The sequence below is a fragment of the Seriola dumerili genome, unplaced genomic scaffold (assembly GCF_002260705.1).
Source record: "Seriola dumerili isolate Sdu_G_001 unplaced genomic scaffold, Sdu_1.0 BDQW01001323.1, whole genome shotgun sequence".
Classification (NCBI taxonomy): Eukaryota; Metazoa; Chordata; class Actinopteri; order Carangiformes; family Carangidae; genus Seriola; species Seriola dumerili.
Window position 1 is genome coordinate 152,175 of NW_019175578.1, and position 27,630 is coordinate 179,804.

The following is a 27,630-nucleotide window of genomic DNA, read 5'->3' on the forward strand; positions in this document are numbered from 1 at the left end:
GGGTGCATAGGTCCCTATTATATTTATGTACAGTGACAAAAATAAATGCTAAGGGCTTAAAGCTTAAGAAGATATATGTTCGGTGACTGGTGTATTTCAACAACTGTCACCAGAGTGTAGCAAAGCATAAATACATGCATATGTAAATTTACAGACTAGTACTTTTAGGGCAATTGTTCATTAGCTTGACTACCCTGACAGGGAGGAAAGAGGGCAGGCTTGACTAGAGACATAGAGTGAGTACATTGCAAAACATGACACCATTTAATGAAAAAAGAAATCAACAAGTAATTCAATATATATGTGTTTTTCAACTTTGTGACTTATACCTGGGAGTTCAGGGCTTAAAACTATGAGCTGACCAAGTACATACTAACACTTACTGGACATTAACTAAACGGATCACATCATAGTGTAAAAAGAAACACGGTTAACATAGCATCATATTTAGTTCTTGTTCTGGTTCTCCTGCACTACATTTGAAGCAACTCTCCAAAAACCCTCCACTCTTCTAGCATGGATAAAGTTACTATGAGCATTAACAGTGTTTCATGAGTTTGTTAATGACAATAAAAAATGAAATTGCTATATTCAATTGAAATTAGTATTGTGCAGTTTGATTCAATGCTCTGTGATATGTTTAATCTTATACAAGTATTCAATGATGAACACAATTGGGAGTGGTAAAAACCGCACAATAATGTAATCACCCTCTGATTTCTCAGCACACAATGTCATCATTGTGACTCATGGCCAAGTGACACTGCATCTGAGGTCTTATACATCCATTGTCTGAGCACTGGAGTGGACTTCAGATCATCAAATGTTAGATTCAGCTAAAACTGAACTACTAATAATAAGTTAAATCTTTCCGAATTGTTTTCAAAACAAGAGATAACCTAGAAGTACGTTAAAAGGCAGGCTGTCAATGTCGCTTCACTGTATTTGTCAATTTCTTCAAATTGCCACCTCCCTTCCTGTTTAGATTCTGTTCCACTAAAGTTTATTTCATCAGCCCTCATGAACTTGTCGGGAATATGATACTAGGTTTTTCTCTGTGTGTACATGCATATTGTTATTGATGATCACCTCCTAATTTTGTTAGCATTTAGCAGCCACAGCTCCCATTAGCCATTGAGGCAGTATCAACTTTCCTTTTTAATTATATGTTATGCTTAATGCTAACAAGATAATTATCATTTTAAAAATAACTAGGTTCTACAATCTATCAAAGTAGACAGCACACTGTGGACAGAAAACCAGGATATCATGTTTGAGCTTCACAAAAAGGTGGGCTAGGGCGAGCGCTGCACAACAGTAGCTAGTTTTCAAATCCCTGTTTGCTGATTTTCATCCTGTGAATGCTGCCGCTCTTCCTCACTACAGTTTGTTCACCATAATACATATTAAATACATTTTCAGTTCGTCTTTTAGCTATAATCTGGCTTCTTTATTACAGTTTTTTGTGTCAAAAGTGCTAATTCTCAGCCCACGTTTAAAACCACTCAACCTAACAAAGTGACTCCACTGTAGCAGTGTTTAAAACACTACACATATAACTTTGTTTAGCTAAATCATGCACGCAACGGCACAATTTTAGCTTTATCAGCCGCCATATTGGAGCTGGACACTGCAGGGATGTGGACGACACGCCGGTTGCCATGACAGCGGCATCATTTAAAACGACTGTGTCAACTGTTGGACATTTTCTGTGAACCCTACAGCCTCAGTACGTTCATTACTGTGCTTGCCTGTAACACCCCCGCCCCCAGCCCTTCAACCGCCGTCCTCCCCCTCTCCTTTTACCTCTTACGCAAAAAGCAGCGGAAGATTGTGATTTGCTGGAGTCACTCCCTCCCACTTAGGGGGTAACTTATTACGGGAGTTTGCGGGCGGAGCCGGTTTCCCTGAGAGATAAATTGTGTGTGGTACAATTGGTGGAGTCGGGTACAAAACTGTCCTTTTTCGTTTCCTGAGAGGGACGGTTAACAGTCTAGGCTAAAAGTACCCGAGCTAAACGGTTGAATCACTTAGAAAAAAAAAAAGGGGGATATTACCGGGGAAGCAACATGTCGGGAAATAAAGACAGTGACGGCGGATGGAGGAAATTTGTGTGGAATTCAGAGAAGAGCGAGTTTCTAGGACGTACGGGGATCAGTTGGTGTAAGTAGTCGATTTTAATGTATTTCACTTGAACTAACGAGCTAGCTACTGTTCATAAACGACGGCATGGAGTCAAATAAGCAGTCATGTCGCCCATTTGGCAGACGCGGGGTGGAAACTGACTGTGTTAGCGGGTATTTTTCTTCTTTTTCTTTCTCCGTTTCCTGACTACAGACACACAGCACCTGTTAGAGCTCGGTGGCTGTGACACGCTGCGTCGTGACTTCGTTTTTCAATGGAGACTGTAGGTAGAAGTTGAGCCGTAAAATCTGAATAAACTCCTTTGTGAGAGATGAAACTGGCTTATTTTAAAAAAAAAAGTTAGCCTACTGGATACGCCACAGGTCGTGTGTAGTCAAAATTAAGACTAATTAATATATACATATATATATATATGTGTGTGTGTGTGTGTTTTTAATATATGTTAACTCGCACTGTGAGTGAATGACCCCCCTTTACACGTTTGCATTGATTGTCTGATGTCAGCTTATATGATTTTATATTTAAAATAGACAATTGCTTTTATGGTTAATACATTGTAATATGAAATGGTTGCCCGAGGCGTAAACCATATCGGTCCATTCATTAATAAACGTCCTTTATGAAAAGGTCATCTTGAAGGACAGTGTGTGGTGGGCCAGAACTGAACCAAATGGTGAAAGTTGGGGCAGGTTTATTGTCTGCCTCACTGGACCACCTCTTTAATTTAGCCTTTCAAGGTGAGCAGAAAGGAAACAGAGGACATTTTATCCCCCCCCCCCATTAATAAACTGAATAGCTAATCTCTGGCTCCTGTGCACAGGCCCGGTTAGTCTTCCCTCCCTTTCACTCAAACCCGAGATTACTGGATCCAGCTCTAATCGTTTTACCACTGTTTTCAATACTTTTAAGACGAGGGAATGCTCGCCTAATCCGGCCAGCAGTGGTTGTTGATTTGATAGGATAACTACACGCCATTATATAGTGCTCTTTAAGATCACTAAACCGTTTTACAAATTATAAATGGCATTCTTTTTCACCCCCTCCTCCTCCTTGTGTGAAACAGCCAGGTTTGGCCAGACAGACATCGCTTGGTAACACGGTGCTGTGGAACAGATCACGACTCACATGTCTCAAGGGCCGCCCCTCTCCTTCAGCCAGTTATTTATTTTTTTATTTCCTGGAAAACAGGAGACCTTGGGTCTGCGTGTTTTTCGCCAGTTTAAAGCTCTCACCCCTCAAACCTCTGAGCTCACACAGTTCATTTCCGAGAAGAAGAAGAAGAAGAGAAAAAACAAACAAAACAAACAGTAACGCTGCCATAGTATCGCCCTCATAAGCTGGTATGTGGCAGTCAATAGCGAGTTCATAGCGAACTTACCGGAGCTGCTTAAAGGTGAAATTTAAAATCACCACACGCTAATGTTGTAGTAATATCTACCAGTCACGTAGTTACAGTGTTATGGAGCATCTATTACAGGGTTACCGTCGGTGTTAGTCGTGAGGGAGAGTGATGTCGCACCATGTAAAAAGTGAGCGATGTTGCCCTAAAAGCAACAGGTATGTCTGTGCCCTTGAGTTGCTGAAACCACCACAGCTCGTCGAGTGAAACCCCCCCACCCCCACCCCCCCCTTCTGGAAAATGTTAATTTCTTAGGTTAGACTGGGTTTTGAAATCAGCTATTTCCAATTGTGTTGATCGAAATATGGGAAAATACAAGGAAATGACGAGTGTCAGCGTTAGACAGGGCGCTCGTATCTTCACCCCCCCCCTCCCCCCGGTGTTTCTGTGTGTTCATTTCGTCGTGTTACGCCGCTGAATCTGTTGGGAGAATACACACACACCGCAGAGCTGGTGAAGCGTGGTGAGGGCTTCGACAGAAACCGTCAGTAAAAGTCTAGAGACATCAGTGTGGTGTGAATGTGGCGATGGCCCCTTCACAAGACGCTGCAGCAGTCTGGTGGGGGAGGTGCTCTCCATTCAAACTCAGCCCTTTCAACACCAGCAGCCCAGTCTCTGTGCCATTGACGTTTTGTGTTGATATCTGGCCTTTTTCTGGCCACAAAAAAAGGTGCTGTGGACCCATATCACCCACGTGTACCGACACAAAACTGATCTCCTGTCAGTATAAAGCTCATGTGATTGGCTATAATGCTCATTACAGTAGTCCTGTTCTGATTTTAACCAGTTGAGAAACAGTAAAGTAAAGTCACTAGGCCACAAAGAGAAACACTGGCTGTAACCTCCAACATCCTGGCGCACTCGTTCACCTGATCTTCAGCTGCACCCATGAGACAAAAATGTAATTTGTTTTGCAAATACTACTTGTCCATACAAAAGGTCTATTATTTCTCCGAAGGCCCATTCCTAACAAATCACCTGCAATTCTACACAACTCGTCAGCACAGGATGTGTAGAAGACAAAAGGCAATCAGTCTAGAGTTTACATCAGACAGAAATCCTGCCACCATGGCTGCAGACTTGCTCATTAGAAAATACCTCACCAGGCATTTACATTGGTAGCAGGTGTTGTGGCAACTGGTAGCCATGTTACAACACAAAATCAAGGGCATCTGTCTCCACTAAAGACATTAAACGATTATTCTGATATCTAACTCTTATTTTGAATAAGGTTAACATTTCCCTGCTTCTGCTGGGAGTTTTTTTTTTTGTTGTTGCAGTTTTGATATGAGCCACGCAGTCTCATATGCACAAGGTTCAGCATCAGAGCATCAAATAAAATGTCATGTGCTGGAAACACTGCTCACGTGTTCTAAGTAGCAAAAACTGGCGGTTTTCGAGTGAGACAAACGAATCTCCTCTCCACAGTCAACAGTCTGTGGCAGGAGATAAAGCAGTGGCGCTGAACCTGCGATCAACCCGCCAAACTGGTTTCACAGTGGCTGATTTGAAAATGTAACAGGCGGCCGGCCGAAAGACATTTTGAGGCGGTGCAACGACAACAGCAAATGCATCAGGAATGAGAACAGTGATGGTGAACTAGCCGAGAGCTGTCTGTCTGTGGTGCGGCATCAAATATGGAATGAGGTTTGGCATTGAAAGATTTGCAATATGTGGCAAGGCAGAGTAATAGTTAAGTTTTGGAATAAGAGTTATGTAAATGCATATTAAATATGTTCAATTCAATACCCATACCCAGTCCAAGAGGTGCAAGTGAAATCAGATAAACCTGTTACTGCAGAAACATGAAAGTAAAGTTAACTGTGGGCTGCTTTGAACTGGTGCAGTTGGATCAGACTATAAAGTAAATTCTGGGCTTCATTTGAGTCATATGCTGTTTCCAGAGATAATCTGATCTGAGATCATCTCAAGTGGCATTTTTACCACCACATTATGACATCTCACAGTTGTAGTACAGATACCGTATTTTATAGCTGGAGAACAAGAACAACAGGTCTAATCTAAAGGTGATAAAAAAAAAACTATCGACAAGCCACAGCACAAGCCATGTATTTCTCCCCCACTGGAATTGATTGAAACTAGCCAAACAAGAAATGCCAATTACAAGTTTCTGTCTCCAACAGTGGCACGAATAAAACCAGAGACAGAAACAATGAGGCCGTTTTGTTCATGCAAGCGAGGATAGTGTGGTTTTTTTTTTTTTTTTTGCCTAACCTGTTGTAAGTGGCGACACAGCGGGGGAAGGGTCCGCTGTGACAGGCATGACCAGTGACTCATCTTGTTCTACTGGAATCGCAGCCCTCCTGCTGTTGCATAATTGGGTGAAGTTTTGAATTGGGAGAAGAAGAAAAAAACCTGTCATTGTTCTAAAATGGCTTTGGTGATGAGAAAAGAAAGGGATCATACTGAGTGGAAGCAGTTTGTGGAGGATCTATTTAATACAATTCCCAAGGTTTTTTCTTTTCTTCTGGAGGTTTTGTCCAAATTTTGCTCCTGAATGCTAACAGTTGTTTAAAGACTCAGGACAATAAACCAAGTGTTTTTCTGTGAAAATAAAAGCCTTACTCATTAAATCCAACATCACCTGATATATTCACTTCATTTCAAGCTGGTCTTATTCTATGATGTTTAATCAAAAGATCTCAAAATCGTAAAAAAAATAAATAAATAAATGTCCAAGGTGGGATTTAAATGCATTGATTTGACCGACCAACATTGACTTCTTTACAATGATGTAAAATTGAGAAAAACAGCAAATTCTCATTCTTGAGAGGCTGAAATCAGAAAATGATTATTATTTTTGTTTCATACATGAATGAAACAATACTGAAAAATCAGTAAATGTACTTCTTCTTCAGTGTTAATTATTAAAATTGATATTTATGACATTTACTTTTCCCCCCTACAGTTAAGATCTTCTTGTTCTACGTGATATTCTACGGATGCTTGGCTGGAATTTTCATTGGGACCATTCAGGCGTTGCTGCTTACGTTAAGCAACTACAAACCCACCTATCAGGACAGAGTTGCTCCCCCAGGTAAACATTTTCCAAAACCTTTTTTTTTTTCTTTTCTTCTTGCTTTTGCCTTTTCAAACTGATCTGCTGGATGTTTCATCAGCTCAAAAGTTAAACCAACGAAAGAATGGACACTGATCAGAAAAGTTTTAGGCTGAGTGTCTGAGATAATGTGGCTGTATGTCTTGTCTTGTGTGATTAAAAATAACTGTTGGGGTGTGTCTGTAAGCTGTTACTCTATCAGGAGTCTCTCTGACCTTAGATAGGTTCAGCCATTTTGTCCTTCACTCCTCTCAGCCAGTCAATGTTTCCCCCCTCAGGCTACAGGGGAACTGTTGAAGCTTACACCCATTGTAACAAAAAGAATTCATGTGTGCTATGATTATGCGTCACAGCCTACATGTTTACATATGCATGTGTGGCAGCCAGAGTTTGTTAGTTTATTTATTAAAAAAGATTTGGTTTTGCCTCAGCTCAGAGGCCTCTAAGCTTGTTTTGCTGGAGAAAAATTCTAATCTGTAATCTTTTGAGAACAACACCATCAAACACTGCCACAGTCATACTATGAGCGTTTCGAAATTTCCTGCAAGCTTGGAGACGGAGTAGATTTTTTTTTTTAAAGTGCCCAGCCTCGACTTGTTTGCACAGCACATGCTCTGCCCTTGGCGGTATTTTTAGCAGCCAGTGTAAATGAGTGGCTCCATGCACACGGGTTAGTTTGCCTGCCGTTTTGTCTGTCAGCCGTCCACGGCTGTTGACAATCAAAGAGTAGCCCGGCAAAGCAACAAAGTAAGTGTGGAGTGCTTTGAGCTGAAGTGAGTTTCCAGTAGTGGCATGATAAAGGAAGCAGAGAGTGGTTAGATTTTTTTTTTTTTTTTTTTTTTTTTTTTCTCAGAGCCCGCCTCTCACTCTGAGGCTAAAAGTTTCCATTGTGAGAGAGACACACACGTGAGAGTGGATGGGTGGGGACAGGGGGATTGGTGAACTTTCACAAGCCACCACTGAAATTGTAATGACTAAATGTTAGTTCCCTCTCTCTCTGCTGCACACACAACTCCAGTCCTGCTCTTAACTAAAGCAACAAATAAACAAATCCACCAGTGAAGCTGGAAAAAGGTTCACAAATGTCTCGTTTCCTTTCACTCCCTGTACCCATCTCATTCTCCTCATGCCACGCCTCACTGAGGCCTTGTGCACAAGGTCTGTGGAAAATTACTGCTATAAAGAGCTGACAGAGACCATCTGAGGAAATCCCCAAGACCCTACATTGTGTTGTCCTAAGATAATAGACAGGGACTCTCTCTGGGCCCCACAAAGAATAGCTTGCATGACACACAGTGTGGCTTCTGTCAGGAAACTCACTTCTTTCCACAAACAAAAGAAGTTGTAAATTCTTTCTCAGTTGTTGTATTTAATTCTCTTTTAATCAATACATTACCCTTTATTTTATAATATTTTATCAATCAACGTTCTGTTTTCAGGTCTGTCACACACCCCACGCTCAGAGAAATCAGAAATTTCTTACAAGAGGTCTGATGAAAATTCATTTAAGAAGTACATCGACAGCATGGATAAGTTCCTTCAACAGTATGATGATGGTGGCCAGACTGAACAAATGAAATTTGAAGACTGTGGAGGCAAGTATAAGCCAATCATCAATCAGGGATTGTCATACTCTCTGGCTGATCCCTGATGGGTATGTAAAAATCATCAATCAAGATTTGTCACTCATATGTACAGTATCTAGATCCATTAACGAATACATTCTCACAACAAACAGCAGCCTAATATTAATTATCCTAACTTCATGTTGATACAAGTAAGAATGTGCTTGAAAAAAATGGTCTAATGTGTCTTTCTTTATCTCTTGCAGACACTCCTCAGCCATACAAAGAACGTGGAAGTGTGGAAACTGACGTGGGACAGAGGTCAGCCTGCCGTTTCAGCAGGTCCTTGCTTGGCATTTGCTCAGGGATCACTGATAAAACTTATGGCTTTAAGGATGGAAGGCCCTGCATTATTGTCAAGCTCAACAGGATCGTCAACTTCAGACCAAGGGTAAGTGTTTTTAGCATTCACACTGAAATAGAAGGTAGAGTTTGGAATTAAATGAATGAACATGTTCTACAGGGCATGGTGTTGGAAAGTGAGCTCAACAGACTTCTGCTCCTCATCTGTTTGAGGCTAGTAGCATGAGGCTACATTAGCCGCTACTAGCATAATGACTTTCGCATCAACCTCCAACTTGTAAATAAGAATCTGAGACATTGCGAATTACTGACACCGACGAAACCTCCCGCTTGGTGAAGAGAAAAACAGACATGCACAGATGCACCACCGCTGGCAGCTATATAAAGATAAAATCCAACATCGACACCGATACAGCGATCGACTCATTTTACAGGAGTTCTTTGTGTCTTGTTTAACTTGGTCATGAACAACCACATAACACAAAAAAAAGAAGCTAATTCAGGCTGTTTATCCGAACACCGGGGCTGACCCTGTCGGAATAATGCATGGACACCACAAACTGTGGCTAGAGTTGCACTGTGGGTAATGTAATTTTCAGCAACTTTTACACAGACAGATCTTGATATATTGCCGTTAAGAAGACTCCTCGTTACGCTGCCTTTGTCGCGCGCCCGTGTTCCGCACTCAGAGGCGTGACGTGTAACACAACAGCGTCAGCATCCTACCTGCTCGCCCTTTTACACAGATGTCGATCCGCCTCTGCTGTCAGCATAAAGGCGGAACAACACTACCCCCACACCCACCCACACACACACACACACACACACACACACACCCACCCACACACATTCCACGTTCGTAGTTTTTACACAGAACAGAGAGGAGGAATAACAACCCACATTCCACAAAGTGACCATGTTCAGCGTTAGGAAACTTGTCACATTTAAGGTGGCGGCATACTTCAGTACTGTTCTCAATAATAAACTCAAACCACACTAAGCTGCATGCAAGTTGCAAAATGTAAAACCACTTATAGCAACAGCAGGTTCTGCTGGGGATCGAACCTAGCGTAACCGTCTGCTCAGGATGTTGTTCATCCACCACTCTCTCTTTTGTTAGGCTCCTGCTGACAATCAGTCACTCCCGGAGGCTCTGCAGGGAAAACTTCCGCCCAACCTGATCCCCATTCACTGCAAAAATAAGGTACGTTTGATTTGACAGCGTCTGGCCTCGATGTATTAGCACTCATATACTTGTCTTCAGCATAATGTTGAAAATGGGTTCGATTCTAAATGAAACTCTGCCATCGTGTTTGCAGAGAGAAGAGGATGCAAGCAAAATTGGAGAGATCAAGTACTTTGGCATGGGCGAAGGCTTTCCTCTCCAGTACTACCCGTACTACGGCAAACTGCTGCACCCTCAGTACCTGCAGCCTCTGGTGGCCATTCAGTTTTCCAACCTCACCCTGGACGAGGAGCTCCGCATCGAGTGCAAAGCATATGGAGCGAACATTGACTACAGCGAGAAAGACCGCTATCAAGGACGTTTTGATGTTAAGATCACAATCAGCTCGTGACCTCAGCCATGACGAGCACTCTCATTTTAAAAACAAATAAAATGTAGAGAGAATTAAAGAGTTCAGATAAACACCACTAGTCTTTGAACATTCATAATATACAGGACCTACGCTTAATCCGTGTGCTTTACACTAGCTTTTCTGTGTGTTTGTCGAGGGTTAGTATGTAAAATACAAGAGTAGCAATAGCAAATATTTATTCTACTGTAAATGAAAATATTCCTTGAGCCATGGGATGTGTTCATCTATTACTGTAAAACCGCAATTCCACTACTGACGTGTTTCTGTCCCCAAAGTATTTCATCCTAATGTGGTTTCTATATATTTTTGGAGTGTCCAGTGCTGTAGTCTAGTCCTGTTGTAATCTCTTTTGTCTTATGTCAGCTTTAGCGGTCCAAGGTGTGTGCGTGTGCGCTCGTGTCTGTGTGCAGGTGTGTTAGTTTATGTGAGTGTGTGAAGTGTCTGTTAATGTGCTCTGATTAACTGAAATACTAGCATGGTACTCTGAACCTTTAAGGCCCATGTATGAGTCAATGACTGCGCTCCATGGAATCTCTTTCTTTTTTTTTTTTTTTGATTGTTTCTCTATCCGAGTTGTTCAAGTTGACTGTGGAAGGATACATTTGTACACCTTTTCTTTGTTGTTCACCTTAGCTGTAGGATATGGTTTGATGACATTTCTGTTTCATATTCTTACATCTGTTCATTCTTAATTCATAGTGTAGAGCTTTGTGGGTCCAGCCTAGAAGACTGTCACCTCCATGGAAACAGTGGCAACTCAGTGCTTTGAAATCTGTTTTGCTGGAGACATCACATGACGTGATGCTACTTACTATTGAATGTTTTAGCCATTTTCATGGTGGAAGAATTTTATATTTATGCAGTTGTACATTTTTTTCAAAGTGTAATGTTTGAATCCAATACCAAAGTCGCTGGTCAGAAAGTTAGAGAATATCAGAGGCAATGCAGTATCCCGTGTAATAAGATGTTTAGTTGGTGTGAAAATACTTAATTCAGTGTTGAAGATCAAAACACTTGTCAGGAGTCTGCTCTTGTCACTTTATTTAATCTGCATAAGGCTGAAACAATAAACTGAAAAATGAGACAACTGTGAAGTCTTTGAGTCTGGAGTGAGCATGTTTTCTTGTTTGTATTCATCCATCCAAGATCTTGAAGAAATACTGCACCTGGAATAAGAAATGAAAATTAATTACAGCACCTACTGAATCAAAACAAAACATCAAAGTGTCAGCCAGTCCTCCCTCTCCGATAACAGAACAGTCACACAGTGAACTCTCCTCTGTACAAGCCCTTTCTTGGCCACTATGTCCCAGTCTTGGGAAAATGGCAGCTCAGTCAGTCACAGGCTAATGTTTAACAAGGAGGCATTTGTCCAGGCCACAGATCAGGAGTTTTCCTGAACAATGACGCTCGATGGGTCAGACCCACTCCCTGTTAAACAATGGTTTTGTTTCAAATTCCTCTGCCATTCTTGTTCTCCTCAAAACCAGTGTGATCTAAGGTTGCCCCAAGCCCACAGAGCAGAGTCATGAGACTCGGCTTCACAGAGTCGAGGGGGTTTTGTTCTTGGCTAAACACAAGGTAGTTATGCATGGACTGAAAGACAATGAGGAAACCTATTTGTAGGATCAGAGGCGCTACACAGATGAAATAATGTGGGTGTACTCTTCAGTACATGGAGAGTACAAGAGTGCGTGTGTCACTGAAATGCCACCCACCTCCAGAACACCATCCTCAGGGAGGTCTGTGCAGTGGACTGCGTTTTTCACTTTGTCTTTGCCATAAAGAGCACGCAATGTGGTTGGACGAAGATGCCGTGCAATTTCCTGTTGGGTGAAAACATCTGGATTGAGATTCCCTCACTAATAAAACACTGACAAAATAATTTCAGGAGCACTCAGCTCCTACGTGAAACAACAAAGATAAAGACGACGAGAGATCATTTAAAAAAACAGGTTTATACAATCATGAGTTTTGAAACAGAACATCCTGTACTGTTGTGTGTAACCAGAGTGATTACTCAGCAACTGAACATGTGATCCTGGGGAGGAAATGACAAAACACTGACACATGCAAACGTCTTACACACTGAATGTCGGGGGACAGATTACCACTGCCTCCCATTTACATTTCATGATGTAAGAAATGTCTAAGTCTCTTGCTATAATACCACAACAGGTACTATCTCCTTCAGTTCTACTAGGATTACTACATGATTACCATGTTTTTATTCCATATTCCAGATTAGTTTTATGAGTATATTTAATGATTTTCTGGAGTTTGTAACTCTTAAAAACTACATGTGCCACCACCCTCCACACAGTTCCACATTTCTGAAAGCTGTCAAGACAAAATGTCCAAATCTTCTCCGATGTTCTCATCACTGCACACTAAAAAATAAGGTATGGAGACATTTTATTTAACGGCTTAGCACAGCTCCTTTGTGTTGCTCACAAACGGTTAGCACTTATTCTCCAGGCAGCAGCTTAGTCTTGAGCGCCTGTCTATTTCCTTTCAACATGAGACACTCCCAAGGTCAAAGCCAGGCTTCCTTGCCCTTTGCTACTCTGTGCCGGGAAACACAACCCTCCCACAGGGTCCACCATCAGGGGAGGGACAATATGGGAATAATTAATTCACTGAGATGACTACTAACTCTAAAGGTTATGTAACATATACTTGTGTAATGTTTAATACATTGGGAAAAAGCAAACCATGTGATATTTCGCTCTAATAAAAAAGTTTTTTTCTTTAATGAGTATAAAGGCCACCATCAAGGAAAATACTGTAACTCTCAACTGGCCTCCTGTTTATGACAGATTCAATTATACAAGATAGAAATACATCTTTATAACACCACCAAAGGTTGGCTTTGGCTTTGGCTTTGGCCTTGGCTTTGTCTTTGTCTTTGTCTTTGTCTTTGTTTTGTAAAGTAAATAATCTGGCACTGGCTTGCGGCAGTGGAACATTTCCTATGACAAGGTCTTTATCCTGCAGTGGTTAATGAGGGCGCACACAAAAGGCAGGAATAAGTTTCAAGGTCGTAAATCAACGTACCCTTCTCCTCAAAGCCGCTCACCGTCTTTTAAAGCTAAAAAACATGGGACAAACGAGTCTCCTGGTTTAAATGACTGTACTATACAACACTGAAGTGAGTATGAAAGAAAAAAAAAATGTTCCAAGGTTCAAGGATCATGGGAACTGTAGATCACCAGGGAACAGTGGCTCCACTGAGTTATATTACACTTTTTTTCCAAAGCGTGTTGTATTTTATTACGTACACATTGTCAAATGTTAAATTAGGAAAATTATTATGGAGCATTTGACTATTATAGTGCCACGTATATACAAAGCCTGAACACTTTTTTTTTCAAATATGTGCCACTCTGAAAATGACTGACCTGATAACTTTCAGTGATGGCTGCTGCTCACTGGACAGACAGAACCAGGAAATTATAAAAACAAATCATGCACAGGTTCGGGATCTAAAGGCCTACATTTAAGACACTATATGGTACTGGTTTTGTGAAAAATGAAACCTGCAGGTACTTGAACAGTGCAAACACATGCAAGGTGACTGATTACAGACACAATGAAAAGCGACAGTATCTATGAGCCGATTATTGCCGGCATTAGCATTTAGCTCAAAGCACTGCTGCGTCTACGTACAGCCTTACAGAGCTGAGAGCATGGCTGCTAGTCTTGCTCTGCCAATTCAGTGTCATTATCAGTGATGAGCCGCAGAGGCCAAACAGTGAGGTGTTACAACTATCTTGATAAATCGTGGTATTGCAGTCCAGTGAAAGTGGTGAACAAAGCAAACAAGAAGAAACAGTAGCAGCACTACTGGTCTGGTTGTTCAGTTGTGAAACATCTCAGACTCTCAGAATAAGAACACCAGTCTCTACAATCTCAGTTTGTGTGTCAGGAAACTAAATACAGCCTCCTGTGCAGAACTGTCTACAACATGGATCTGACCAGGTAGCTGCATGTCATTTACGTACCACATGACACATGAGCCTGAAGCCAAGGATGGCAAAGGGGAAATTAGGGGGAGATCTACCTAGAGATAAAAGAATTCTTTGCGAAGCGCCGTCCTCTGTAATTGCATTAGCTACCCATGAGTGACCTGCTGTCAGAGTTTAATTTGATTTTAATGGGTCCCATAGTGTGCTAGACTGATGATCACGTAACAACTGCCTTCTTTTGTGGACAGTAACAGCCATGGCAGAGTGACCTGGTGGTTACGTGACCGTTCCAGAAATCAAAAAGTCTCACATCTGATCTGTTCATGCACTGCTGACTGTGCAACATTTTTTTTTTTTTTTTTTTCAAACCCACATTTCCTTTCGGGCACTGCTCCATCAAATGATTCTGCTACCACTCACACATCCATCCATACATACTAGTAAAAAAGTGAACAACTACTGGGGACATTTAAAAACTACCTAGAACTTTGACACAATGAAACAACTGAAGGTTTTGGTTGGCTCTCCAAAATAAGAGTTCTCTCTATACTTCCAAACCGAAGATATCACAAGGATTACTGCAAACAACAGACAGAAAGCAAATATGTACTTGTAGATATGTCTTGCACAAATAGTTCATGGAGCATTATTATTCATAACTCATATCTTTTTTTTATTTGATCATAAACATTTACTGTTGCTTTGTTGTGACCTTATTCCTTGTGCCTTTATTACCTCGTACGGTTTTTATTCTTTTATTACTACCACTACTACAACTCCTGCTACCGTCTGTTAGCACATCGCCTCTTTTATTTTTTATTTTTCCACATGATGACCGACCAGATAAAGAGCGAAAGAGTCTGAGCCTGTTAACGAAATGTCATACGTATACATGATGAGGCAAGAGTTGAATCTCAGTGGATTTGACAGAAGTTATAGTTTCTCTCAATCAGCAACATACTATTGCTTTAATCAGAATAAGAACATTTGAATTGTATCTTCTGTCAGTGATAAAGTGCATTAAATTTAGCACAGTGTCCACCAGGAATAGCTGATATCTTTTTCCACAAAAGCATTACATAGATACAAAATCAATATGTAAAGCATGTTTTATCTCAGCATGCGACAGGAAGCTTCGGCCTATTTGATCATATCTCACATTCATCCTCTACTGTAAGACAAAGTGAAGCAACACAGCATGTTGTGGCCGCTAGTTAGGAGCACTGACGTTTGATTACGTTGCTGATTTAAAGGAGACGTGTAAACTCCAGGCTGGGTCAGGACTGGCTCACAGACGACCGTTGTATCCGTCCACTCTGATATCAGGACACATCACAAGACAGAGCACAATCTCATGACTGAGTGAGTGCACGGCAAGGCAGCGCCGGGTGTGGAGGTGTGAATACACGATGGGCCTTTTTTTTTTTTTTGCAAGATACACAGCGCCTCGTTGAAGACCTGTTATATCTAGTGTCGCATACTTTGATGTTTCTGTTCTCTCATGTAAAATAAGCACCACAATTAAAATGATCTGCCATCAACTCTAAGATGATGAATTGTGTTTGAGGTCCATTAATCCAGCCATCCAGCTGTACAGTCACGTGTTTATTCACACAAGACCTGTGTTGTTTATAGATTAGTCTTTAGTCAACTGGAATTAATCAATAGCCTATTCTTATCACAAACAACTGACCCTTAACTATTAATAGACAGTCTGACCTCTGCATGCAGACTGTGGGTGCAGTGATTGTCCAGTCCAATCTGTCAGCCTGATAATGATGTGTGGAATGTCTTCACACACAGTGTTTAAAAAGAAAATGTACTGTACTTTGGTACTAACTCGTCAGAACAATGTTACATAGAGCCACACATGCCCTGTTGGTGACCTCATCAGATAGCCTCAAACACACTGATCTAGCTTACAACTTTTCTTCTTCTCTGAGATTTCATGGCTGCTGTGACTTTCCACTTATCTCATGTTTCAAATGACGAGGAGGAGTGCTAATGTTTAGGTTATTTGTCAGATAATACTGAGGTGAGTCTGAGGTCATGGAGTGATGAAACTGCTCGACCTCCCAGTTAGTCAGTAACGTCTGAAGCAATCAGAGAGGTTACAGACGATGAAAACAAATTAAAGCAGCTGAAGGAGAAAACAAATTTAAAGATAAACAAAACATTTATAACTATAATTATAATTCCACTCTTTGGATTTTTGGGTGCTTCATTGGTGCTTCAGTTGTGACGGTTGCATAAAACTACATAAACACAAAGAGCTTCACAGCAAGTGTTAACTGGTAAGAAACCAAACCACAGCCAGCTCTGAACAGAGTAACTAATAAAATAACAGAGGGCGGTAGCAAAGGCTTAATTATTTTGGCATCAGTGAGCAGTGGTGTAGTGTCATGTGACCTGGAAATCATTAGCTAATTAACAAAGCCTTTTCCTGCTCTGTGGCTGCAATGTCAGTAACATTTTGACTGTGGCCTGGAGGAGTGGTGATTAAGCGCAGAACATATAATAAACAAAGTAATTAATGTAAAAAAAATCACAAAGAAAGGAAAAGCTGAGTCATGGACAAATGCTGAGCTTGTAGAGGAATTGTGCAGGTGTGCGTAGTCCCTCATTTTTATGGTAACAACACAGTGATTGGAGGCAAAGCCTCTTATCATTAGATTTCACATCACGCACTAGCACAGCCCTGCAGCACTGGTTCCACAGTATCCAGGAACATGCATGCACGTGTTCACACACACACTCTCACTCTCACTCTCTCACACACACACACACACACACACACACACACACACACACACACACACACGCACACGCACACGCACACAGACCCAAAAGCCAATCTTTTAAAATGTACACTAAATTACAGCTATAAAAACCAAACATATTTTTACTTTTCATGCGATTGGTTTTGAATGAATCAGCGCTTGAGATCAAATATAAAAATCAGTTCAGAAATTTGGGGCTCCTCATTCACGTTTTGTTCCGGCTGGATTATCAGCAGCTGTGTCCCAGACTACACAGTAAAACCTCAACTCTGAAGATGTAGCCTGGTTTATACGAGGCTACAAGACACAAGGATTCCCACATAATTACCTGCAAAACATTTTTTAGAGTGTATGAAAAATATTTGCTCTGATCTTTGAAATATGAAAAATATTAGAACCTTCATGAAGGTGAGCTCGATTACAGGGCTGTTGTATTAGTTTTAGCTACATGTACATGTACCAAATAAACTGGCATTTATTGATAATACATGTTTTCTGTTATCGTTGACAACAAAGGCATTTGGAAAACTCACTTCAAAAGGATGATGGATGGAAATATTGATTCCCACCAAATTTAACTCAACTTTTGACATTTTACTTGTCAGACAGATTTCTAGTGCAGAATATAAAGAGGAAACAGGAGATAATTTTACGTATGTTTTCACTCACTGGATCGGCAGGCCCGCAGAATTCCCTGAATGTCTGCTGTGTGTCTGTGCTGTGGATCTCCAGGACCATGCAGGGTCCAGAACACAGCTCGGTCACCATACTCTGCAGGGAGTCGAAATGCAGTCAAAACAGGTTTTTGTTTTGTTTTTTTAAATGAAGAGTTGGTGATTACTGATAGTGATAATACTCCACTGACAAAATCTGTCACATCTTTTATGAGTACTCCAGATCCTGTCAAAAGATTAGGTAATGTTTGTATTTCTATTATCATCTAAAGTAACAATCTTCAGAACTACGATGCAGGTACTTGCCATGATGGCACAACAACACAGTGTTTATACTCACAGGATACTCTGCAACAACACCTTTGTAAACTTCATAGAATTCTTCTGCATTTGCCCGGTCCACATTAAACTGCGAAAAGGGAAATATTCCAGTTAATGAAATGTTTAAAAAACAGTAGAGGACACAACGAAGGATCTTTTATTAATCAAATGAAAATACTGAAGTTTAAAAACATTAACCTCAGTATCATAAAAATCTTTTGTAGTTTCCAAAAAAATAAGTTCTAACTAATGTATGAAGAACATGAAAGATATGAGATCATATCCTTGGGCGTTTATTTTATTCCCATTAATGCACAACACACTCTGCATGTGGTCACAGTGATAAATCCCTGATTGATTTATTTTTGTCCTTGGGCCCAGACTGTGCATCACATCTGATTTGGCAAAATAAATGGACTGTGAGAGGTCAGTGTTTGCAGCAGTGACGCTGACTTCAATTATGAAGTCAGGCTGGAGCAGAGTAAATCAATAGAGTACACATATTGGTTTCATGGGTATAGCTAAGATATATGGGGGTACGAGCAAATGAAATTTACTTTAAAACTGATTTACATGAACAGAGTGAAATCATATCAAGCTCAGTAATTGCATGACACTCTACAAGATCACAGCACGAGGACATGAGAATTATTCGTTAAACTTTTACCATCTGAAGGGCTGAGATTTCAAATCCAGCTGCAGATATGGCGTTCAGGATCTTCCCAGCCAGGCCTGTGAACACATCAAAGCTAATGTTAATGTCTCTTCGCTTTTATGAGCTTTTAAGTTTACACACACTGACAAGTGAGGTGTTTAGTGCAGCAATAAACTGTTCAGTGTAATCCTAAACAAATTATCTCTTCAGCAACAGTCACAGTTCAGACCACACGATCAAATAAATAATATTGTTCTTATTCTTATTCAGTGGCTTAGGTTATTATTATTTAATGTGCTATTTAGTTAAGAAGTCTTTATAATGCTGCTGCTCAAACATGAATGTTATCTTATGTTGCAACATCCTCAGATTATAGTGTCTCCTTTGCACAGAGCACAGTGAGATTGTCTTACAGATGTCCTGTCTACGAGAGGAGAGGAGACATTATTTTTGCCCAGACAGTCAACACTTCACAGATGCAGAGACTGTACCTCTTGTCACTGGGGCTGTGCATTAACGTAAAAAATGGCAGAGTCGCAGGGACGAAGGTGCAGCAGTGACAGTGAAGGTCAGACGGCTGCAGACACACATAATTGAAAGAGGGCGCCAGCCGCATAATCTCAGTCAGACATCCTGATAAAAAGTAGCCTGTGCTCTTGTCAGGCAGGTGTCTACATTTTCCATTAATACCAAATGCTGCTGTGTGTAATCACGACTTTCAGTTTGGACCAGGTGCTTACACCAGCGTTAATGAGTTTCTCTTATTTGTGTAATCGTCCAGTCCGGTACCGTATGTATTAGGTAAGTAACCACCTCCTGAGTCCTCTGTGCCCTCCCCAGCCGGCAGCCAGCAGCCAGACGAGGGTAAGCACACACTCAACGCAGCTCCCAAAAGCAGCTGGTGCTGTTGCTAGGAGATCCTATTCTGGGTGCCTGGCAACAGAAGCTTCTCTATTCCAGTCATGTCTGATTGCATTTCAGTCACAACTTGCTTTGTCACTACTGTGATTGGCTGCGCCCCGTACACGTAGCGTACATTAACCTCTTGAGTGATCCTCGAGGGAAATCAAAGCAAGCTTCTTGTTTCTCTTTGTCGTTGAATCCGACTAAAAATCTCAGCTTGGGGTCAGCTTGCCAAACCTCTCACACTGAGTTGCTATTTTTGGCTCAGACCACAGGTGTCAGCTCGTGACTGAAGGTAAACATTGCGTGATCACATTAAAATGTATGACCTTTCAGTGATGCAACTTCAACCCGAGCATCTGAAAATATGAATATAATCTCTCACTAAGCCAAATTTATTACTTATGGGCTTAGTTTGTGCTGTTTGCTGTAATACCTGCAGACTTTCTGTAAGACTGTTCTGATAAACACCAACTGAGTGTGGCAGACAGAAGCCAGATCAACCAATAAACTATGGAAAGTCAGTCGGGTGATGACAATCGTGAAGTGTGAACGTAAAGTACAGCCCGTTTCACACCTCGCATTTACTCAGAAATTGTTTTTGTTTGTTTGTTGGGTAGTTCAGACTTTGACAACCGTTTTAGCCACAATCTCTTTACAGCATAAATATAAAAAACCAATGGCAATACAGTAAGTGTGTGTAAATGAATGGGTCATAATGTCTCAGTGAGAAATGAACTGTCAGTTATACTTTAAACAGCGCGGCCTACTTGAAATGATGCAATCCAAATACCTACTGAGCTGCCAGCAAAGGGAAATTTGTGTTTACTTTGTACGGTTGCATAAACTCCTCCTAAGATAAAAGCCTACGGTGGAAATACTTAGATCGAATGTACTTTAACACCATTGAGAGAACATGTATTAGTGATAGCAAACTGCTGAAAGCGTCTGACTGAATTAACAGCTATAAACCTGCAGTTCTTTAAATTTTCTTCACAGTTTAACTTGTACAATAAACCTATATGTGACTTGTATTTTCTTATTTCAAAAGACACATTTTGATTGCATTTACTTTTTCATTTTCAGACATTGATCTTCGCAAGAAATTTGACAACTGCATGAGTTACCAGCCCTCCTCCCTCTAGTTTATTTTTTAAAATAAACCAACGAAACTGAAAGACTGAGAGAAACAAGAGAGAACTTTTGACATACTTAGTGACACAGATCTTAATGATAACACCATTGCTGCATACTGTTGAGAATAAATGAATTATTATCAGTAACCACTAGAATTAACTGAAGCATGCACACATGTGTACTTTGTGTTTTGGAGGAATTTAACATTGCACCTGATTTTGAATTCATCAGTTGCTCAATTATAACCTGCTGCAAAACAGAGCATGCCAGTACTTGTGTAGGTTTTTCAACAGGTCCTTTCTCATGGACTTTTCTCACAGCAGACACTTTTAACTTGTCACGACAGCAATAAGATTAATTATGACACCATTCCATGTAGGTGTGGCAGGAAGTCGTGCCAGTGAGCAGCATGCACAGAACCACGTTCCTGGCACACCTAGATATCATGCTGACACGCTGAGGATTAAAGACGTATATTTTTAAAAAACTGGACAACAATAAGTGCTCTAAACACATGATTACTATCTAATAGTATCTTTTCTGTCTGGTCCCTTTTATGTAGTTCTTCCTTTCAGATGTTGCTACTGAATAAATATTTCAAGCTAGGAGAAGAATCTCCTAATCAAAATGTCATCTTGTAATGTCTAATGTGTTGTATGTGTTTTTGACAAACAGAGAAGGAGAAAGACGAAGCACAAGTCCTGTACATACATTGAGACTAAATATAAACCAACTTCAAATCACCTACCAAACAAATTACCACTGAGGAAAAGCACTACACATCAAATCAGCACCACAGATCAGATTAAGTTACATGGCAGCACGGTGAGCCTATTCATTTTAATGAACTGCGTTTGGGCTTATATGTCCTGCACCAGTCCAGTCAACAATTTTTTTGTGTGCATACTTCAGCTCTGTGCAGAGAATTGCACATTTCACAGGTCAGAGCTCTAGTGGCATGCTCCATGAACAGGGATCAGGGCAGGGATTTGGAAAAATCCAAAGCCAAATTTGGTCACCATGTAGTGCCTTTGTGTGACAGAAACACATCAACTGCCATAGGTGGAAAGGCTTATACAAGTCCGCTCTTTTCACACACTGACTAAATTATGGATGTATCAACAGACAGACAGCGGCAGATGCATAAATAAATAATGTTGGCGTGTAGTTCTATGGATACTGAAAATTATCTCCAGCTGCAGATACTCTGAGTAGATGTGTGCTCCTTACCTTCTGACACAGCATGAGGTTTGATGATGCAGCATGTGCAGTCAGTATAGATAGCTGTATTAGAGGGACCATGGCCAATTGTAGATGGGAAAAAAAATTCAAGCTCCTGATAAAACAAAGAAACAGAGGGGAAAAAAACCAACTTAGATATCCGGTCACAATATCTGGCAATGTGGAGCATGGGGCTACAAGGGCACATATGAACATGCACAGGTTTAATGTCCTTACTCTAGCTGCTGCAGCAAGTGAGTCAGAGCCATGTCCAACATTTTTGATGCCATCTGTTCCAAACTGGGCACGGACACTCTGCGGTGCCTCCCTCCGTGCCACAGCAGAGTCTGCAGGTCCCAGGAGCCTCCTCCAGATAGACACGGCCTCATCACCCATCAGCTCCATGGCAACCACAGGCCCCGAGGACAAAAACTGCACAAGGTTACTGCAAAATGGAGCGTTTATTTAAACGCAATATCTACCAGCAGTGGGTCAGCTGCATTAAATGTCACTGCAACTTCATTATGATCATTGTCACTCAGGTTGAGCAGGTTCTGCTAATTATAGTGGCCAGCCGCTGCAAATCTTGTAGTGTTTCATACCTGCTCAAAACTGGGAAATCGTTTACACAGACACTCACTTGAAGAAAGGCTTTGACTGGTGTTCCACATAAAAGTCTGTTGCTTGGCTCCTGTAAGAAAAACCATAAACCACCGAGTTAAGGACCGACCAAGTTATCGTGCGTATTCAGTATAAACAGCAAAAACATTTACAGAGCTCAGTAATATTTCTGCGGAGGAACTGGTCCTTTCTGGTGAGTGAGATTTTATCTTCTTAATTGTTTGGGAAAATAAACAACCTATGACCCAGTATTTTTCCAACAGAAGTCTATTCCTGGCCGTGCGGAGAGGGCTTTGAGACAATAGTTAGACCTTTATATTGGCTAATGGAAATGGTAACACCATTTCCTAGTAATTTTCCTGGATGTTTCTGGAGAAAGATGTAATCTTTGTAAACTGGTACTAGTTATAGAGAAAACACAGATAAGAATTTAACCAGTTGTGTTATGTTCATAACAATTTATTGATTTTCAGTGACATTTCCAGAAAAAAAAGCTGCTCCATTTAAATACAATTTAGGCTAACAAAATAACAAAATGATAAATAAAGACTTCTGTACTTCTCCATTTAGACCTTCATGTTGGGGAAAAATTCCAAACAGTATGTAGTTACTGAACAGTAAAATGTGAAAAATCCAAGGAATTGAAAGATTGTTTTTGTTTATCTCAAGATTTTAGGGTGATGAGGGTGGGTGTGACTCAGTATTTTGAGGCTAAAGCCCTGACTTCAGATTCTTTAAAATACCACAATGTAAAAACACAACTACAAGCAAAGGTTCTTCACTCATAAGGAATATTTGCAATATATATATATATATAAGTACTCATTATATCCATTTCTACATCAGAGACCCTGACTGGTTTGATAAGATGATTACACCAAGAATGAACACCTGATAAAACAGTAAGCAGGTAATTAAATGCCAAACCCGTCTGGGCCTTGAGAATGCCATATGTTCCTAATGTGTGTGAGAAAGCAGAGCCATCCATCTGTTTATGTGAGGATACTGGCACCAAACAGCCCGTGTCTGCCTCTTTGACAAGCGTTTCTCTGATACATTACCAGAGTATGATTGTAGTATTATTAGACACTGACCAGTGAGGCGTTTGTCCTTACCATGTAAGCTTTGTCATTTTGGCTTTGGTCACAATCAAGTTGGAGGAGTATATCAATTCAAGGGCATCTCCGATCTTGGTAACTACATCTGGTTTTATCAAAGCCAGAGTTCTAGAAAAATGGGGAGAGGAAAAAACAAAGAAACATAAAGAGGAAAAATGCATCAGGATGTGAAAGGATATCTGACATTACAAACAACAGGAGACCTTAAGAAGATCTACACCATAACAAAAACACCTCTGCATCACAGTAATGTAAATGTATTTAGAATTTATAATGTATTGACATGTAGGGTTCAGTATTATACCTGAATGTACATTGGATGAAATGGAAATTGTGAGCACAAAGAAAAACCAAAAGCTGACAAGTTCTTGGTTAGTCTGATAGTCTTAGGTTTATTGTTTTATTACTTAATACTGTAGTTTTTGAGTTGTTGATGGAACTAATAGACAAAAAGAAAGTTACTTTGGTATTATTAGCAACAGCTAAGTATCGTATTTGCACCAGATTTGAAAAATTTTGAGTGATACCCAGCCGAAATATGAGGTACAATAAGATAGTCAAACACATTCACCTGAAATCAAATTGTTTGTTTGATCACAACAGAAATCTCTTTTCCAGCAGATGGTGCTTGATAAGCATGCATCACTGACAATACTGTATTTAAGAATAGAAAAAGACCTTCCATCAAATTATGAAAGTAAATTATGATAGAAAATGTAGAACAAATGTAGCTTACACAGCAGTTTAACAAAACATGTTACAGGAAATATGATTAATTTCCAAAAGATAAAAAAAAAAAGTAAATAAAAAATAATAATGTTCGGATAAAGATTATGAGCCACACTTGGTCGGTTTAATTACGGGGTGGGACAAACCTGTGAGGCATGTAACTGGTGAGGATAATACAGACTTATTGCACAACCTAAACAATCGTACCTTTCTTTTTTGCTGCCAAGTTTGTTTGCTGTGTATTGATCCCCATATTCAATCAGATTAAGTTGCCGTGAGAACACATTCACTCGATTCCCAACAAACAGGTCCTCTTGATGAATGTCATCATATTTGGTCCTTCTCAAAAATATTCGCTGGTTCTTTACATCAAACTGCAAATAAAAACAAGCATGTTAGTAGTTTTTCAAACATAAATGTGATGAATATTAAACTTTAGCACTTATAAAGATATCAAGTACTTAAAAAGTCAGCAATAAAAAAACATGTTCTAAAATCAAAATTTTATCCAAGGCTGTCAGAATCCATATTTATTTGATGTAAAGAATTCATTTGCACCTTACCCTACCAGTCACCAAAACATTCTGACTTTGATGCTAAAAAGCTTCATACATTTTAATTAAAATATCCTTGCTTTTCTAAGTAGCCTCAGAAGATGAAGCACCCAATGTAACAACAAATGTAGTATTAATTGAAATAGTAAATGTCTACCATTTCCACTGAGCTATCTTTGGGGTAGTAGAACAGTTGGTAGCGCCGCAGGAGAGCTGCAGTTGGGTCATACCACTCAGCAAGAAAGGCAAAGCGAACCTCCTGATAAAGTCAAAGGACAGAACAAATTAGAGTCATTTGGAGGCACAAAATAACTCATACTGTGGTTTACAAACATCAAAAATATATCACAATGCCGACTGAAACAATGAGGCTTTGATTCTGTTGCAACCAAAGTTAATGTCTTTATGTGAAATTGATTTTGTGTAGGCTTCAGTCACAGACACAGTTACCCAAATAGTTTCACAATAACCCTAAATGAGAACAAGGAAAACACTGATTAGTACGAGTCCAAACAATTCATGTTTAAGTAACATTTTTGCCAGGGGCAAAAACCCCATACTTGCTGCAGTAGATCTATCTGTCCATTAAGTATGTAAAACAGCCATTTCAGTGGAGTTTTTGCATGTTCTAGTCCATTTACTACAACTAATTATTCATTATTCACTAGTGTTAAATATTTTTCAATGAATGCTTTTGTGTTTGAGGTTTTTGAATGTATCTTCCAAACTTTTAGTTATCATTATTTTTGGCTAATTAGGTAACACAAAGCAGTGAACATCAAATCTAATTTATTTTGTAAAAAAACAAATGGTCAACTGATGGTAACTGTATTTAATAAGTCTATGCAAGACAACTGAAAGCATCCAAAAACATGAGTATGGTTCTTTAAAGAGCTAAGTTTAATCACATGGCAGACTATGGTAGACTTTTCTCGTTTAGCGAGTCTGGGCTACTACAAACTCAAGAGTAAAGTTTCTGGAAATCTCTCGTTAGCATGAAAGCCATCTTCAAATCAAAGAAGTGCTAAATGTCACTCGTTTTTGTGATTGTACTAACAATTAAGACTGACTGAGAATGACCTAATGTAAACACTTGAGCAAAGATAGACCTGGTTTTATTTATCTATTCTACCAAACCACACTGAGATTCCAAAAAGCAGAGAACACTAATACATACAAATGATTGCCTCAAATTAATTTGTCTTAAACCTTTAAAGTTTACTGAGGTAGCAGCTCAATTGTTAGCACTGTCACCTCATAGCAACAGAGGTCTGTGTTTGGCTTCCAGCACCCTCTGTGCAGACAGCCACCATGGGAGCTCTAGTTTCCTCCCACAGTCCAAAGTCATGCAGGTCAGGTGAATAGAAGACTTCATTCTGACTGTAGTCTGAGTGGGTTTGTGTCTGTGAAGGACAACATGTTCAAGGTGCTTTCTTGTCTTCTGCCTGTTGTTAAATTGAAAAAGCTCCAGCTCCTGTGACCTTGACTTGGTAGGCAAATAAAATAAACAATCCCCTCTTCTGCTCTACAAAAATGTAGGGGTTGATGACATAAACTCTACAAATATTTAGGTATTTATTGGATGAAATAATTTTATGAAACAAATTATCCAGGAATTCGTTTTTGTGCCTGGCACACACACAGATTCACAACATATTGGAAACATATTTAGATGTTTAATCCTGTTTAGATTCCCCACTGTCACAGAAAAGTCTCATAAACATTGAGATCAGTGCCCCAGATTCAGTGTCTTGCAGGAGGGCACTTAATCAGAACAGGTGAGTAACTTGTGCTGGCCAGCAAGCTAGCTACCTGAGACAGTTTGGTCCCTTTACAATGAAAGCCAAAAGGTTTTGACCACCCAACGTAGATTAACCTAATACACAAAAGATGTATATTCTAGCCGAATTAAAAACGACTCATCCCAATATCGATGTTGTTTTGTGGACGTAAGAAACCAACACTTTAGCACTAAATTAACGTTAGCGAGATTTAGCTACAACCTATCTTAATAATTAATATGTTGCTATTGCCATTAGCTCGTTTGTTGTTACTTATTGTTTCAAAGCACAATGTCTTACATCATTTGGTTACTAAAAATTGCTTACATTAATAAAAATGTCTAGGTTTAGTTTAGCTTAGAATAGTTAACAAGCTAACTAACTGATAACATTAGCGGAAATGCTATGTTTCCCTGTGGTTGTTATGCTAACATTAGCAAACAATTGTTCGTTTGGTTCGTTCAAGCGCACCTAAGTTTCTACTGGTGTGGTATACTTTTATAACTTATAAGTGAACAAGGACATATTAACCACTTACCATTTCTATAAAAATAACAATATTTTCATGACCCACTGTTGTCGTCAGCTTGCAAACGTTAGCTAGTCGGTGCTATGCTTCGTTTCTATAGTAACTGTAGTGACAAGCCAAGGTGCGTTCAAGAAACGTTGTAACGGTAACTTCTTTCAGGTTTTGGGAATGCAACTAAACTAATGATACAATTAAAATAATTATGGGGGATTGATGTTACTGTAGAAAAAAACAACAAAAGTAACAAGAAATATACAACACGAAATATAGCATTCATATATATTTGGAGTAGCAAGTTGTGGGTAAGTGAATGAGGTAGACGAGTACGGTTAAAGTCACATCTGGAGAAAGCCTGGCTGAATGGTGCTGTAGCCTTGTTCATTTCAGCGACAGAAGTCACAAGAACTGACTCATTCATGAGCTGGTCTGTACAATACCACACATCGTCTGATTCTGAATCATTGCAGTCATTGTGTAATGCGCCATCTAG

General features: G+C 40.0%; 2 protein-coding genes across 2 annotated transcripts; one reads left to right on the forward strand and one right to left on the reverse strand.

The window, feature by feature from the left end:
- The first annotated feature begins 1,908 nt into the window (after positions 1–1,908).
- On the forward strand, positions 1,909–11,243 carry atp1b1 (ATPase Na+/K+ transporting subunit beta 1). The gene is made up of 6 exons (XM_022767947.1): positions 1,909–2,163; positions 6,474–6,602; positions 8,063–8,218; positions 8,455–8,639; positions 9,672–9,755; positions 9,871–11,243. The coding sequence occupies exons 1-6, from the start codon at positions 2,070–2,072 to the stop codon at positions 10,126–10,128; spliced, it is 906 nt and encodes a 301-aa protein (XP_022623668.1). The 5' UTR covers positions 1,909–2,069; the 3' UTR covers positions 10,129–11,243.
- nme7 (NME/NM23 family member 7) lies at positions 10,689–27,237 on the reverse strand. The gene is made up of 12 exons (XM_022767946.1): positions 27,150–27,237; positions 24,988–25,089; positions 24,484–24,650; positions 23,545–23,655; positions 22,449–22,499; positions 22,046–22,253; positions 21,818–21,923; positions 18,560–18,624; positions 17,912–17,980; positions 17,567–17,668; positions 11,868–11,975; positions 10,689–11,315 (listed from the first exon to the last, which is right to left on the reverse strand). Exons 1-12 carry the CDS (start codon positions 27,150–27,152, stop codon positions 11,283–11,285), a joined length of 1,125 nt encoding a protein of 374 aa, XP_022623667.1. The 5' UTR covers positions 27,153–27,237; the 3' UTR covers positions 10,689–11,282.
- Positions 27,238–27,630: the final 393 nt, after the last annotated feature.